General features: G+C 55.7%; 1 protein-coding gene across 1 annotated transcript; it reads right to left on the minus strand.

Annotated features, from left to right (window-relative positions):
• Positions 1-276: 276 nt before the first annotated feature.
• On the minus strand, positions 277-7,001 carry GPR162 (G protein-coupled receptor 162). Its single transcript, XM_087757556.1, has 5 exons — positions 6,842-7,001; positions 3,359-5,149; positions 2,340-2,529; positions 1,618-1,769; positions 277-1,454 (listed from the first exon to the last, which is right to left on the minus strand). Exons 2-5 carry the CDS (start codon positions 4,196-4,198, stop codon positions 927-929), a joined length of 1,710 nt encoding a protein of 569 aa, XP_087613682.1. The 5' UTR covers positions 4,199-5,149; positions 6,842-7,001; the 3' UTR covers positions 277-926.
• Positions 7,002-15,332: the final 8,331 nt, after the last annotated feature.

Below are 15,332 nucleotides of genomic sequence, written 5' to 3' on the forward strand. Positions count from 1 at the left end.
CTCCAGACCTCACCGCTCCCAGCTTCGATGGCGTGGGCGGTCAGGGGCCTTCCCCCTGGAAGGCTCTGTCAGCTTTCCTGTTCGGGTGAGAAGTTTGGGCCATCCCGTTTCATGCAAAGTTCACACTGGAATCAACAAGTTTGCACCGGTGAAAGAAGATGTTATGGGTCAGGGTTTTTTTGGAGAGAATTTAATGGTTTTCAAGCCTGGGGTTGCCTCAAAGCAATACCTTTTGCTGAGCGATATTAGAAAGCACAGAGGCCGCTCCTGCTTATCTGTAGGCACCCTAAGTCTACCCTGAAACGGACAGGAAAACTTTTCACCCAGTCTCCCATGACAACTCCTCTACGGGCTTCATTCCCTTCCCTGGGCTGCTAAGCATCTGCTGCCTTCCAGATGCACTGACAAGAACGGGATGGAGAGGGAGGAAAGGAGCCTTGCACATTCCGCATTTCCCTTCCAGAAGCCTGTGAAGCTTCATTAAACATTGGGCCAGTCATTTTGTTTCTATGGAAACAAAATTATTACTAATATATAAAAACAGATACACGATTGACACTCCAAATATAGAATTTTAATACCATTCTGCACCTGTCTTGTCTCTTAGGGCAGAGCGGATGCGAGGGTGGAGTTCACAAAGGGACGGGACCGGGACTGGACTGGCGAGGGTGCCAAGTGGCGGTGGCAGCGGTGGGTGTGTTTGTAACCTGAGAGCAGGCACAGGTTGTTTGTCCGTCCGTCATTGAGCTCCCGTCTGCGGGTCTGTCCCACTTCTTTTTCCCCCCACCAGCGTGGGGTGCCGTTGTTTCCTGCCTGCTGGCGAGAAAGATGAGAATGCAAATTAGTGATCAGGTCCGGGGACAAAGGGAACACTCGAAGTTTTATTTAAAAATCGTGATGGCACTGAATGTTTTCGATGCTGTCTCTCATAGTTTGGGATCCTGGAAGGTCTGTGCCTCGCAGGCCTCAAGGGTCCTTTCACGCGGCGCCTGCTCTCCGTCCTGCAGATGCCAGGCTTCGTTGCCAGCCAAGGAGCAGCGCCGTGGCCGGTCGGCATTCTCCTCCTCTCTGCTGCCAAGGGAGAGGCGGCGATCGCGGCGTGATGCGAGCGGGAGACGGGAGTGCCGTGGGCTGCAGGCTGGAGTGGGTTGTGGCGTCTCGTCAATGAACATGGTGATCTCATCTCGGAAGAAGCAGGCGCTGGAGCTGGAGCCCCGGGGCATCAGCCCCCCCTCCAAAAACTGCCGTAGGGTCGTCAGCTCATCTTCTGGGGGCCGCCGGCGGTGCTGGTAGTCGTGCAGCTGAGGAGGCAAGAAGCCGGGGCCTCCAGGCTTGCGGGGGGTGGAAATGCGGATGTCGTCAGATGAAGACCACTTGTGTAGGAAGGATGGAGCAGAGCGGTGGGCGGAGAAGATGTTAGTCTCATCATGTGACATTCTCCGGGAGATAGGGACCTGGAAAACAGAGAAGGAGGAAGGTGATGGAAGATGTGAAGAGGCAGAACAGGAGGGGAGTAGCTGAGGCTTTCTCAAAGAGAGTCAAGAGGACACCAAGGCGGGGGAGACTGACAGAGAAGGCAGTGGGTTGTGGGGCTGCCCCTGCTAGCTCGCGGCTCACCTGCAGGTAGTGCACCTTGTCCTGGGGCAACAACATGTGGTGCATGGGTAGCAGCTTGATATCCCGGGAGTCCCGCTTCACAGCTGCAGCACCGTTCGCATCAAATCTCACTTTGCAGATCCTGCCATCACCATAATCATCACACACACCGTCTGTTGGCAAAGAGGAGAACGGCAGTCAACACTTTTCAGCCAGAAGAGGAGTGTTGTCAGGGCACCTGGACGCCATCCTAACGCTTGTCTGACTTCTGTCGCCCTACTTGCAGCCCTCAGGGCTCACGTCGGAACAAGGACCTCGTCTTTCTGCTTGCAGCAGCACTAAAGCACCCAGAGACTGCCCTGTTTCTTCTGTCTCGCTTTTGAATTGCTCATTGCCAGAACTTGAACCTTTAGGATCAGCGAGCTGGGCTGAGGCCCGGTGTGTCATTTTTGTTGCAGTTTGGCAGCTCTACACATCGTCTCTACTCTTGCATCTACTGTGAAGGATGTTGCACTAATTTTTCCTGGATGCTAGTGAGTCCTAAGGCAGCAAGTGAGTGGCAGAGCCTTCTCCAGAATAAATTTTCTCATGGTTGCCAACTCCAAGCTATCACCTGAATCCCGCATAGCCACCCACACCACCACTCCTAGTGCCGTCAGGTCCTTTTCCCAAGGCAGACCCCTCTTTCCTCTGTAGGGGAGGGGGTTGGTGAAGAAAGGTGACTGGGATGGTGAGGAGCTTACCATCATCTCCGTCTTCTTCAGACATGATAGCCACACACTGCTCCCACACGGTGCGGAGATCTGCTCGGTAGCGCTCGCAGGACCAGATGAAGGAGGGGAGCAGCAGGGTCTGCACCATGGAGCACCAGAGCACAGCCAGGACCATCCAGGTGGGGGCCGTATCATAGCGCAGGCTAAAAAAGCTCACGACCTTCGAGGTAAGAGAGAGAAACAATGCCGAGAACGAAGACAGAAGCGGGGATCAAGATAATGGGAGTCAATTCTGTAGAACACAATCTGTCTATAAAGGATTCATCAAGTCATTACCCTGTGCCCCTTTGAAAAACTGTTCCTGGGGTGTTTCCCCAGATTTGCTGGACCATATTGCGAGCTGTCGTATCTCTAACATGAGACCTGGTGTTAGCATCCCTTCTTCCCCGTGCACATTACGAGCTGGAGCTAAATAGGTGCTAACAAAGGACACAGCCACTGGAAAAAAAAAAAAAAAAAAAAAAAAAAAAGCTGTGACTAAGCCTCTGTTCTCTTAATGGTTCCCTTTGAGAACTTCCCCAGCTCTCCAGTTTTGCAGAGAATCAACCAGCCAGCCAAAACCTGAGTGCTGACTATGACCATAAAAGCAAAAAAAAAAACCTGTCTGCAACAGCTTTTAAAGCTGGTGTATCAGTTCTCCAGAAGCAAACCGGAGAAACAGAAATCTCATTGTTTTTACAGAGGTAGATCCCCCTGTAAGTTTGCAGAATAATTTCCTCTCCTCTTAGCCACTTAAAACTTTCACCAGTGGTTTTAGCTGCGTGGTGTGTATGCCCCAAGCTTTGATTTGTCTTAAGAAAACGCTTTTGTGGAAGAATGAGAGAATTACTGCAATCTTTTTAAAACCGACCCTCAGAATAACACAGATTCAGATGCGGCAACTCTGTGGCTGTTGGAAAGAAGACAGAGTTTCTTCTCTAAAACTCGAGAGGAACTGAAATTTAGTTTAACTGCAGGCTCTGAAGGGAAAGGGAGAACTCGTTGCTTACCAAGATAGGCACCCCAGTGAGCGTGTCATACAGGAAGACAATAGCGCTGATGAGGTTGGTCATCTGCAAGGAGGTCTTGGCTGACTCAGAGCCATCCAGTGAAGACCTCCTCTTGCCTCGTACGTCCTCCACTACAATGGCCGGCACGTTGAAAGTGGTGTGCGCTGATGAAGAGCAGGATGACGCTTCCTCCGCCCTCTGATGGCGGCACCGCCGGCGTCTTCTGTGTGCCCACAGGGTCTGGTAGAAAGTGATACCCACGCACACCAAGCCCATGACGATTCCTCCGAGCAGCAGGAGGCTAAAGCAGACACCAAAGCCCAGCCCTATCTTGCTGACAATGAACTGGCAGCCACGGGCATAGTAGCGCTCGCCGTTGTTGTGCCAGCCGATGGAGGGCAGGGTGGAGAGGATGAACGATACCATCCAGATACCCATGACTGCGTGCAGAGCCTGCTTCTTGGCATTGCTCAGCCGGTAGTTGACTGGCCATCTCACCATCCACATTCGGTGGTAGGAAAGGGAAGCCACTGTAAAGCAGGTGGCCAGCGCCAGGGTGTAGTACGTGGAGACAAAGACCTTGCAGATGCTTTCGTTCCAGTCGTAGTCGGAGGACTCACGCCGCAGCTGCACCACGGCATAGGTGGTGAGGGGTACTGCTGCCATAAGGATGTGGGTCCCAGCAAGGAAGCATAGCAGCAGCTCCAGGGGCTTGTGTTTCTGTTGTTTGGCCGTGATGCTGAGGATAATCCAAGAGTTGGCCAACAGCGCTAACATCCCACACGCCAGCCACCACAGCGAGTTGTTGTGCAAGGTGGACTCTGATTCAGAGTCCCCCATGCTGCCACCCCTGCTAGGCTGCACCCTGTCCCCGCCGCTGGGATTTTGTGAGAGGGCGAGTGGGACTCTGCACTGGGGGAGCCACGTCCCTCCTCATCTGCTGCTGCTGCTGCGACGCGAGGTGTACGCACGCCGGAGGGGTTCCTCAAGGCATTGCCACCAGGTGCTAGGCGGAGCAGCCGTCAACTCCGTCTCACTTTCAGTCCTCCCTTTCCCTTCTGTTTGCTTATATTTCTTTCCCTTGTTCTAACTTCTTCACCTGTTTTTTCCCTTGTTCTCTTTCTTTTTCTTTCTTCCACCTTCTTTCTCTCTCTCTCTCATGAACGCTTGCCAGTGCTTCTTCCCTCACTCGCTTGGGCTCACTTTCTTTTTTCCTCCCCATCTATTTCATCCCTCTCCTCCGCTCTTCCCCCAAAGAAAAAGCTCTCCTTACTTCATGTGCCCACCAGGCACCTTTTCTCTCAGGGACCACCTTCTGCTGGGACTGGTGAAGGCCACACGCAAACAGGGACTGCTGGGGACTCCGAACAGTTTGGTAGGAGCAGGTGCCTGCTGCCCAGCGTCCTAGTGAATGAGGAGCTAGCCAAGAGTTTCGGAGAAGACGGGTGGCAGGACAAAGGTCCCGCGGAAATGGTGAGGGTGGCGCGTACACCGCGCGTAATCCCCCTCTCGCCAAATGCCACGCTCGTGGCCAGGTAGATGTTCCTGCCAAAGGCTGTCGGAGAGCCGTCAGCGGAGAGTGAAGGGTGAGGAACAAGATTCAGAGGGTTCCCTATCCAAGACCTCACAGCACCCTCGCTACATCGTCCTTTTTGCTGTCCTCCAGGGCTCAACCTGCTCTTTCAAGCTTCCCTGCACGGCGCAGGGCAGAGCTGGCAAATAATAAGGAGATGGCGGGGAGGGGAAGATCCTTTTCAAAGGTTCCCTTGGAGACTCAGGGCACGAGGTTCACTGTAGAAGAGACAAAAGAGAAAAAGTAATTTAAGATCATTCTCTCTCCCCAGATCCCCCTCTCTCCTTGCCCACAGAAACACCTGGTCATGATTTAGGCTGTGCAGAGCACTCCCCGTGTCTTTCAGGGCCGAAGAGCCAGGTTTGCACCAGTCCCTACGTACCTCAGGCTGGCCTCCGGCCCCCAGCAACTCCTTCCAGTGCTGCTGAGACCCCCTGCGCTCCCTGCCCTTCCAGTCTGAGGCTCCCTACCCAAAGCATTACTCACGCCATTTCTGCAATGGAAGGCCCGATTCGCATCGCTCCCTGCCCCGCGGGTCCTGCCTTCGCGACGCACTCGCTCCGACACCCCTCGCTCCCGCTGTACAGCTCCCGCAGCTCCGCCAGTCTTCGGACCTCAGCTTTTTCTCCGCCAGCGCTCTGGATTGCAACCTGCCTCTCTCGTCCTGTCCCGTCCCATCCATGGGTGCGTGCCACCACTCCAGCAACACCCTGCCATCCCGCGGTCTCGAAGCACCAATCTTTTGGCCGCACGCCTCGCCCGCCTAGCGCGTTTCTGCTCGAGCAGCTTTGGTCTCCAGACACCCTGCGGTTACCAACCCAGCGAACGAGACGGCTAACCTAGTCCTGAGAATACTCCCCTTTGCCAGTGCGCCCCGGTCCTACGAGCCCAGACCCTCCTCTCCTGTCTTAATCTATAGGGGATGCCCAAGCAGTATATTCCAGGAAGGTATAGGCCTGCTCCGTGCCTTGTCTGGAGCAGGTGGAAACTTAATCTTTCTGTGGATGGATCCGTGCCCCCTCAGTCTGAGCTAGTGGCTCAGTTCCCGCCCCTCCCCATTTGCTTCTCCCTATTTTCTCACCCTCTCCGTAACCACCTGAGGCTTTTCCTCCCTGCTTGGGGCACTTTGCCATGGTGGGATTGGCCATGCCCCCTTTCTGCCCTGGTTCATCTTTTTTTCCCCTCGGTGCCACCACTCTTGCAGTTAGGCCTGTGGCTTCTGGAGACACTTAGGAAGCTAGCCGGCCCTGATAATCCCAGGGAAATGAATTTCCTTGCGGCACCTCCTTCTGCCGCCCTTCCCACCCGGCTTGTTCTGGTGGCCCACGCTGTTCCCTGGATGAGGCAGGAACCCTCCCGCCCCTGCTGCCTTTGGGGCCCAATTCTGCCCCGAGCTGCGGTCCTCCCGCTCCCGCAGACGGGAGAGCCCCGGTGCTGATGCGGGATGCCCAGGTCGGGTAAAAACCCATCCTCACCTGGCCCTGCTCCCCGACCAGAGCCCCCCTCTTCATCCCACCAGCGGGGAGAGGGGCCGCTGACTCAGGGGAAGGCGAGGGCGGGGGGTCTGAGGGGAAGATGACCCAGAATAACGGCAAGGGAGAGCGGAGAAACCCGGGGGGGGGGGGGGGGGGGGGCCGGGGGATGCGGGCGGCCGGTGCGGTGCTGGCCCCGCCGCCCCTTCCCTTCGCCCCCCCGCCCGGCAGCCCCGGGCACGGCCGGAGGGGCGGCAGGGGAGCGAAGCGGGGCCGGGCCGGGGCCGGGCCGGGCTGGGCGGGGGCCGGGGCCGCGAAGCCCCCGGGGCGCGGCCGTGGCCGGCGGCGGCGCCGCCCTGCGCCCGGCGGAGGGGAGCGGAGCGGGGGCCGGCGGCGGGGGCCGATGGCGGCGGCGGGGGCCGGAGGGACCCATCTTACCTCTCGCCGGAGCAAGCGCTGCCATGGCGACGGGCGCCCCGCGCGGTTGTGAGCGCCGGCTCTGCCGGCCCCCGGCCCCGGCCGCCGCAGCGGACGCCGCAGGCAGCCGCCCCGGCCCCGAGCTCCGGCCATCCGCCAGGCGGGGCGACGGCGAGGGGCTGAGGGGCGGGGAGCGGCGGCGGGAGACGGCGGCGGGAGCACCGCCGGGCCGAGCAGCCAGGGGGCGGGACGGCCGGCCGGCAGCGGCAGCGGCAGCGGCAGCGGGACCGGGAGCCGCCGCCCCGGCCCCGGCCCCGGCCCCGGCCCCGGGCCAGGCTGCGCCCGGCTCTGCCCGGCTACGCGCGGCTCCCGGAGCCGGGCTTGTCCAGGGCCCAGCCGCGGGGGCTGCTCCCGCGTCCATCCCTCCCGCGTCCATCCCTCCCGCACCCATCCCTCCCGCACCCATCCCTCCCGCATCCATCCCTCCCGCGTCCATCCCTCCCGCGTCCATCCCTCCCGCATCCATCCCTCCCGCACCCATCCCTCCCGCACCCATCCCTCCCGCGTCCATCCCTCCCGTATCCATCCCTCTCGCGTCCATCCCTCCCGCGTCCATCCCTCCCGCGTCCATCCCTCCCGCATCCATCCCTCCCGCGTCCATCCCTCCCGCGTCCATCCCTCCCGCCCCACGGGGCGAGCCCGGCCGCCCCCGGGAATGGGAGTCGTGGGACAAGAAGATGCCGGGCTCCCGTTCCCAAAGAAAAAGAGGGTTACGAGGAGGCAGCCAGGCCCTAAGAGACGCCGAGGGGATGGATGCTGATGTGAGGGGAAAGGCAAAGAGCTAGTGCTAACGGGGGGCTGCCAGGGCTGCTTGGAGGGCAGGGCGCCCAGGACGCTTGGTGCCCAGGACGCTGGGTGCCCAGGGTGAGCCCTGGTAGCGGAGGTGACTCAGGTTGCTCAGCTGCCGTGATAGCCTCTTCCATCGCCAGCCAGCAGCGTGGTCCCACGAACAGGGAAAGGGGAAGAGAAGGAAGGAGATAGAGCGGGAGTTGTGCTCAGAGGAATGGGTCGGTCGTGTCGGAGGGATAAAGCTCCCCCGCCAGCTGCCTCACCTCAGCGAGGGCAAGCCTGGCTAGAAAGTCTTCACGAGACAACAGGTGTCTCATTTTCCTGTTACCGTCTTGCTACTGAAGTGAAGGCACCAACACTTTCCTCGTCTTTGTTCCTTTTAAGAAGGGACGTCTACCAAAATCTCTACACTCCTCCATCTGAACTGGGTGGGATGGGAGTCCATGTTTCCGGACTGTTAGGGTGCAGCTGCATTAGCACCTCCGTTTGGATCAGGAGAACATGTACAATGCAGGTGAAAGGACCTGCAAGATCTGCAGCAAAGGTGCTGTGAGGACTATGAGAATTCAGCTTTGCTGGGACTAACCCCGGACTAACCCCTGGGCCAGGGTTAGTCTGAAGGAAGCCCCCAGACATGGCCGCTGAGTCCTCAGCGTCAGCTCTTTTCCTCTACAGAGCTGCTCCTGCTGCATCACCCTGTTTGCTAAAGTGGACCTGACCCTACAGACCCAGGGTCTGCTCAGCTTTATCACCCCCTCTGACAGGGCAGATCTCATACCTCATTCTAAATATTGCCTGAGGTGATCCCGAGTGCCTTGGATACCAAGGAATTTCATCTGAGGTTTGTATGGTCAGCAGAAGGAGAGACTCCTGAGTAAGGAAGCTGGAGGTGCTGCGGGTTCTCAGGCCCAGGGGCAGCAGCGAAGGCAGTTCCAGAGGTATAAAAGAGATCACCTCTGCGACGAGACCTGTTTGCATCGAGTGAGTAGAATCAGGAACCGCTAGAACAGACCCAGCTTTGCATCAGGGAGGTGATAAGAGAGGTTTTTTGAGGCAGGCGGGTGGTGTCGGTGCTGCTGTGGCTATTCTCTGGCACGCAGGACCTGCCACGGTGGAACAGCACCTGAGCTGGTTCATCTCAGTGATCGGTCCAGCGATGGCAGGAGCCAGAGACATGAGAAGGGACAATTATGGCCCCCATCGATCATTTCTTTTCAACTCCTCGCATTTGCGGGGGGTTCATGCCTTGAAGTGCGAAGGTCTGTATCCACAAATGTAAACATTTGTGCAGCTCCAATTGTGTCATTTGTATGAATCACTTAATGTGATAACTTCCACATTACCATCCTCTTCTGATTCAGAAGTTGAGTCTCCTCAGTGTGAGCTGTTAGCCTGCCTGCGTGGGTGAATAAATCCTCTTGTTATCTCAGGGAAACAGCGAACCAAGTTTCCGGCACTTTCTATGCTGCCTGCTTGCCTCAGCTCCGCTCAGGTAGGGACCTCTTCATGGCTTGGGCTACGCCCGACAGGTTGGTGAGCAGAGCTGGGTGGGGACGGGTCCTCCTGCCTTCAGGAGGCTTCTTGTGTTCGCAAATGTGGCTGGGTTCTTCGTTGGAACGAAAGCACAAAATTGAAGATTTACTGGGAAGCAGAATGAACTCTGTGGGAAGGAGGAGTGCGTTTACCCTAGGGCAGTCATACTCCCCAGCAGATGCTCGTCCATCCATCCATCTCATCGAAATGGATTTCAAAGACTCTCTTTATTTGCCTAGGATTTCCAGACACCTGGTTTCACTGCTGTTGATAAGCGGTGGGTCGCAGCGGCGTATGTGCTGTGTGTTGACAGTGCACGTCCAAAGGAGCACCGATGCTCGGCTCTGGGGATCCTGAAGCCCCACGGTGCAGGGTTCCCTGCGGGTACAGCGTTCCCTCTGTATCTAGCAAGTCCTGGCATGAAGTGAGACCCCCCCAGACTCATCTCCTAGAAGGATTTACAGAGCTGGCAGCGATTTTTAATTCCTACAGAGCCAGGCTGGACTCCGACCGGTGATCTGTTGTCTAAAGGCTCAGTAGCTCACTAGAATATCCTAAGGCATCCAGGCCCAAATGAGCACCACTGTTACAATGTCAGGGTAAGACATGTTTTTCTGGGAAAGTTCATTGCATAAAGATGAGGTTTTTTTCTGGACAGAAGCTCTGCAGGTCCAGGGAAATGCTTTTCCCAGAGGTGCCCTGGATTTTTAAAGGAACAGAGCTCATTCACCGAGAAACAAACACCAGAATCCGAAAAGCAAAAGCACTGACAGAATAGCCAGCCTGACTTCACGGGGCTTTGACGGTTCGCAGCTCTTACTCAGGACTTTGATAGCGACCGTGGGAGGTTTCGCACGTTTATCATGGACGCGATTAAATCCATCCTGAGAGCCCCACCGTGGCTTACACAGCCTCTTGTGAGGCTAAGCCGGTGTGCTTGCAAGCAGGTTTCCTGGCATCCTTCCTGGCTCTTTGAGCAGGGTGTGGTTAATGGCTAACAAGAATCCAGCCAAGCAGATGCGTTAGCATATTCCTTCCGAAAAGACAGCGGCTGCAATGTAGATTTGTCATATCCAAACCTTAGATTCTATTTCTAGCACCGTACGGAAAGATTTAGTGAGGTTTCTTGGATAATTCATCGGCAAAATGGGCAAGTGGTAATAGCTCTCACATCAGGGGACAGACGAATAACGCTGGTCATGAGCTACACAGAAATATTAAAGGCTTGCAATGTAAAAAGTAGGACTGGAACTTGTGGGTGCTTTTTTACAGCTGAATGTTTTTCCTTCCACAGCTGGGCACCTTCTAACAGATTTTTTTTCCTCTGTCACATACATAAATATTTGTATATGATATTTTCCTTGAGAAAAGGAAGTACCAGGGTAGGCTTCTCAGATGCGAGGTGGTTGTGACGCTGCCGGCCGTTTGGCAGAGGTCTGTATATCCTCCCGCTCCCTCGCCCCCCTCCCCGCCCGAGGTAATGCCGTGTGTGCTCTTCTCGGTGTTACTGACACCCTTTTCATCCTTCCTGCCCTTGCGGCCTCACTGATAGCCCAGCGCAGAGAGTTCCAGTCTGTAAAGGATGTAAAAATGTCGTTTCAGTACTTAATTATGCCACTTTCCAAAATTACTGAACACTTCCTTGTTTGTTCTCATAAACAGAAAGGATAATTAGGAGCTCTTGAATCATTAATCGGGGAACTTAAGATATCTGGAAGGAGCTGAAATGATTTCTTTTCTTTGGATTTGTAACACAGAATTGCAATTTTCAGTTTACCACCTGTTCCCCTAGCTTGTCTAAGTATGTCTGAAGTTTCTCAAGACCAGGACAATCTTTTCTTAATTCAAAATAGGCTGGGATTTCAGGAGCTGGCCCGTGCCAGGGAAGCTCTCTGGCTTCCCTCCTCGTTCCAGCTGGTGTGGTGGCCCCTCCGGAGCCGTGGTCCTTACAGAGCCAGCGTTGCTGTTCCTGCTGTTCATCTCCAGGACCTCACCTCCACGCAGCTCGCAGACAAGCTCAGAGGAGGGACTTCCCAGCACCGGAGCCTGAAACGGGCACTTTGACACCGGCTGGCTGGTGCCGAAGCATCGAGGAGCTGGGATTTCTCCTCTCTTCCCTTTTGATTCCTTGCCAGCGAGGCAGTCTGCCACCACCTCTTATTCTGCTATTCTCTAATTCTCCAAATCTGGAAGCATGTCTAAGGCTCGGCCAAGCTGGATAAAAAACGAACAGGAGGAGAGCCAAAGACTTCTTCAGGGGAGGCGCTGGGGAAGGATGCTGACACGCAGGAGGCAAAGGCAGCCCGCCGTGGTTTGAAGGGGTTGCTGGGATGTGAGCGCACTAACGAACCCTGGGGTCCCCCCTTGTAAACACGCACGTGGGAATATGCTCAGAAAGGAACCAGTCCAGAGCTGAGCATCTGCAAGGATCTGGTACTCCTATTCTACCCTCACCTCCGAGACGGGCAGAGGGAAGCTGCTCTCTTTCTGCAGCTGCATTAAGCTGATGAGCCACTCAAATGGACGCTGAAAACTGTTCTTTTTTTTTCCCCCTGAGATAAAAAGAAATTAGAAGAGCCTGAAGCGCACAGCTTCCTCCCTTCTAGACCTTGGGAACATGCAAAGAAACACACAGGGTCATTTGACTCTGAAGGCCGAGGGATGCGAGCGCTTGGCCGCAGAGCCCGCGGGGAGCGTGAGTCACGTGGACTGCCTCGGCGTATCCGGGCTGACAGCATCCACTGAATCACTGCCGCGCGTGCCCTCAAAGGCCAGAAAGAAACGAGGAAGCAGGAGGGGCTCGGGGAGGTAGAGCTATGGGCCGGGGTTATTTCAGCCCACGTGTTTCTGGTTCAGCAAACCTGGACAGGGCGGTGTAGCCTCAGCTGCGGCTGAGCCCTGTCCTCCGCTGGAGCAAGCAGGTCTGTGGGTCCCGGCAGGGGACCATGCATTGGAGGTGGGTCCAAAGGACTGAAGCATTTTCCCTTCTGCAGCCCAGAAATGTGGGGAACAGCAGCACCAGAAAGACCAACACATTAGGGAAAACCAGCACTTCTCAGTTTTTTCTAAATTCTTGCTTTCCGTGATGTTTCCACATCACTGCAGAGAGCTCTGGTTGCCGTCGTCATTTTTGTAAGTATTGCCGTGTATGCCTTGCTGAGTCCTGCCATCGTCTCAGGGCTACTCTGATGAGCTGTCACACCACAGGATAAAATATGTCTGTCATTGCGTTTGCTGCTTTGTCGAGTTGTACGTCACTGTGGTTCGCGTCACGCAGAGGCATTATTCCATTGCATAGTGTAGATACACCCTTGTTGCACCTAGCAAAGGGAGAAGTCCTCAATGCCTCCTGAGAAGGAGGACCAGGATACGTGCAACGTAGCCTGTAAAGCCCTGGGATGCCACAAGGAAGGGACCAGACAAAAGCGATCTGATAGGGACACCTGGCGTCTCATCTCTGTCTTCAATGCTGCAGAGGAGCGCTGTTGCCACAGCGTTACCTGCTGCACAGGCTGCGAAGGCAGCGTGTTGTGTCCGAAGGGGAACGTGCTGCTGTATTACTGCAGCCTCGGCCTGGGCAAGACGTTACTGCAATCCACTCCAGCTGGGAACTCGTCAAGTACATCTCCATAGACACGTTTTGCACAAGCTTGTTCTTATGTGGTCTGAACCTCCACCTCTGTACTGCCTTGAAGCCCACACTGAAGCTTTCAGTATTGCACTCGGGTGGAAAGCAAAGCCCATCTAGGACTCGCTCTGTGGATGACTTTTCTCTCAATCAGGGCAGTCTGTGCATCTAGGGAACAAAGAAGGTCGTCATATGAAAAGATACAGACAGGAGAGCTGCCAAAAAAAGAGATTTATGAGATCGGAGCCTAGAATGGTTTGTGCTTGCAGGTGAGTTTCAAGTAGAGTAGGGCAGGGTCACGACTGCTGAGATCAGGAGACCTGCTGAGGAAATGTGCAGTGTTGAGGAAGGCTTATCATTCTTGTTACGCCCATCCAGATGGGAGAACTGGAAGCTGTGCATCTGTGGATGCGGCTGTGCACTTACAGGCATCCCAGTGGCACCATCGTGTCTGCTGTAACACCAGCCAGGCCACCTGGAAACGAGCGGAGGGACCTTCTGCACCAATGGTGGGGGCGTGAGCCTGACGGCGCTTTGAAGGGCCATCCCAGCTGTGAGTGGGGACACAGCCTTTGGTCGCTTGCGGGGACTCAGCATCCCTCTTCCAGCCCTTGGAAGAGAGCAGAACGTGGCACTGGGGTTCCTAAGGGTCGCGCGTCCACGCGGTGCCACTCCTTGCCCCATGAGAGGACCAGCCTGGCTCGGAGACTGCACTGCTGCCTGCTAGCAGGAGATCAGGGCTGTGCTGGGGCGGCTGTGCTGCCTCCTGGCTTCAACAGCTGCGGGCAGTGCTGCCAGGCAGCGCGGGCACCTCCGTGCTCTCTGAGCCATCGGTGCGGGCATTCTTTGCTACCCATGCATTTCATCCTGGACAGGCCAGGTTTGATGGACCCTGTGCTGGAGGCCAGGTAGGCACTATTACCTTAGTCTTTTTTTATCGGGCTGAGCATCTCACTGAAAAGGTCAAGGCTTGTGTTTTTAGGTACAGAGGTGGTTGGTTCAGCTGCCGGAGTTTCAGGTGTGCGTCAGAACCTCTGGAGATGGCTGCAGTGCTGGAGGAGCTCACAATGGATGCTCACCCAGCGTCCTGCTTTGTCCTGCCCAGGGATCAGGTGGTACAGGAGAATCCCTCTGCTCCGGACACCCATGCTGAGCGGAAAGAGGAGCAGACTTGGGTACTTGAGCAGTTATTTAAAGAAAAGGGTCTGGACTGCAGGAGCAGGGCTTGGTTTCAGTTGAGGGGACTATGCCAAGCACTTTGTCATGATTGTTATATTGACCACCGCTGACCCTACACTCATTTTCCCTCATACAGCTCCCAAAACTGACCTCTCCTTAAGCCCTGATGATGCCTTGTTTAGCAGACTGATGGGCCTCAACCAGCACCCAATTTACGCTGGCAGTTGAGGGACAGGACAGGAGCAGGAGGAGCGACGGCATGCACCAGGATACAGACCAAGGCTTTTCCCAAATTAATGGAGTTTTGTGTGCAAAAGCACAAGCTATGGGAAGGAAAACGGCATCAGCATGGGCCTTCGTCACTCCTGTTTGTGTGAGGATGATGGTGGAGGAGCGGGCGTGATGGCGGCGGTGGCCCACACCTGCTGCCACAGCTGCCTGGGGCTGCGTCCCCGCTGCAGGGTAGCGATGGGGTTGCGGGGGGGAAAGATTTCCCCTGGCTCACAGGTGTTGTCTCTGCCGTTGTTGCCACCTGCCTTTTCTCTGTCGGTAACGGCGTGATGCTGGCGTGACCGCTACAGAGAAACCCCCTCCTCCAGCACCGGCCGCCCTGGGGGGGTCTCTCCCCTTCCCGCAGCCCAGTGCCCCTCTCTGCCTCCCCCCAGCAAGCCCAGTGCAGACAGATAAACCTGGACCGCAGCCAGTGACAGCTGTAGGACCTCGAGGCCTTTTTGACCCGCCGCTAGCAGACAGTAGGATAACTTCTATAAACACAAGGCTTCCGTGTACATGTTTTAACAATATTTTTCTTTCAGGACATTCTGGTATCTCTGCAACATGCTTTTAGTTCCATCCTAAATTTCCTGGGCTTTTCACTTCTTCTTCCCATCCGCTTGAGCCAACAAAGAGTCATTTTGGTGAGAACCATTTTTGGTGGCTATCTCAGAAGCATCTGTTCTCTACACTCGGTGGGCTTGCTCAATCCAAGGCTGGTTTCTTCTCCTAGGAAATGACTTTGTCACCCCCTTCCCAAACTTACCTTCCAGATCAGCATTCACAGCTTCTTCAGGCTCCGATTTCCAGAAGCTATTGGTATCCTCAGCTGCCTTCCCGACAAAATGAGTCCTGGATTTTCCCACTGCTCGTGGTGTTTTCGCTTGTGCGTTGGTTTGTTGTGGGAGAGGTGAGGACTACAGGCTGAGGGATGGGTCTGGGGGTACTGTAGGGCTCAGACTGCCCGGGAAAAGCAAATGAGGATGGACAGGTTTCCCGGAGAGCAGAGGGCCGGTGCGTTATGGAAGGCTCATGGCAGCCAGGGAGGTG

This window comes from Nipponia nippon, unplaced genomic scaffold, assembly GCF_047370975.1.
Source record: "Nipponia nippon isolate SJK-2023a ecotype South Korea unplaced genomic scaffold, ASM4737097v1 scaffold_2, whole genome shotgun sequence".
Lineage (NCBI taxonomy): Eukaryota > Metazoa > Chordata > Aves > Pelecaniformes > Threskiornithidae > Nipponia > Nipponia nippon.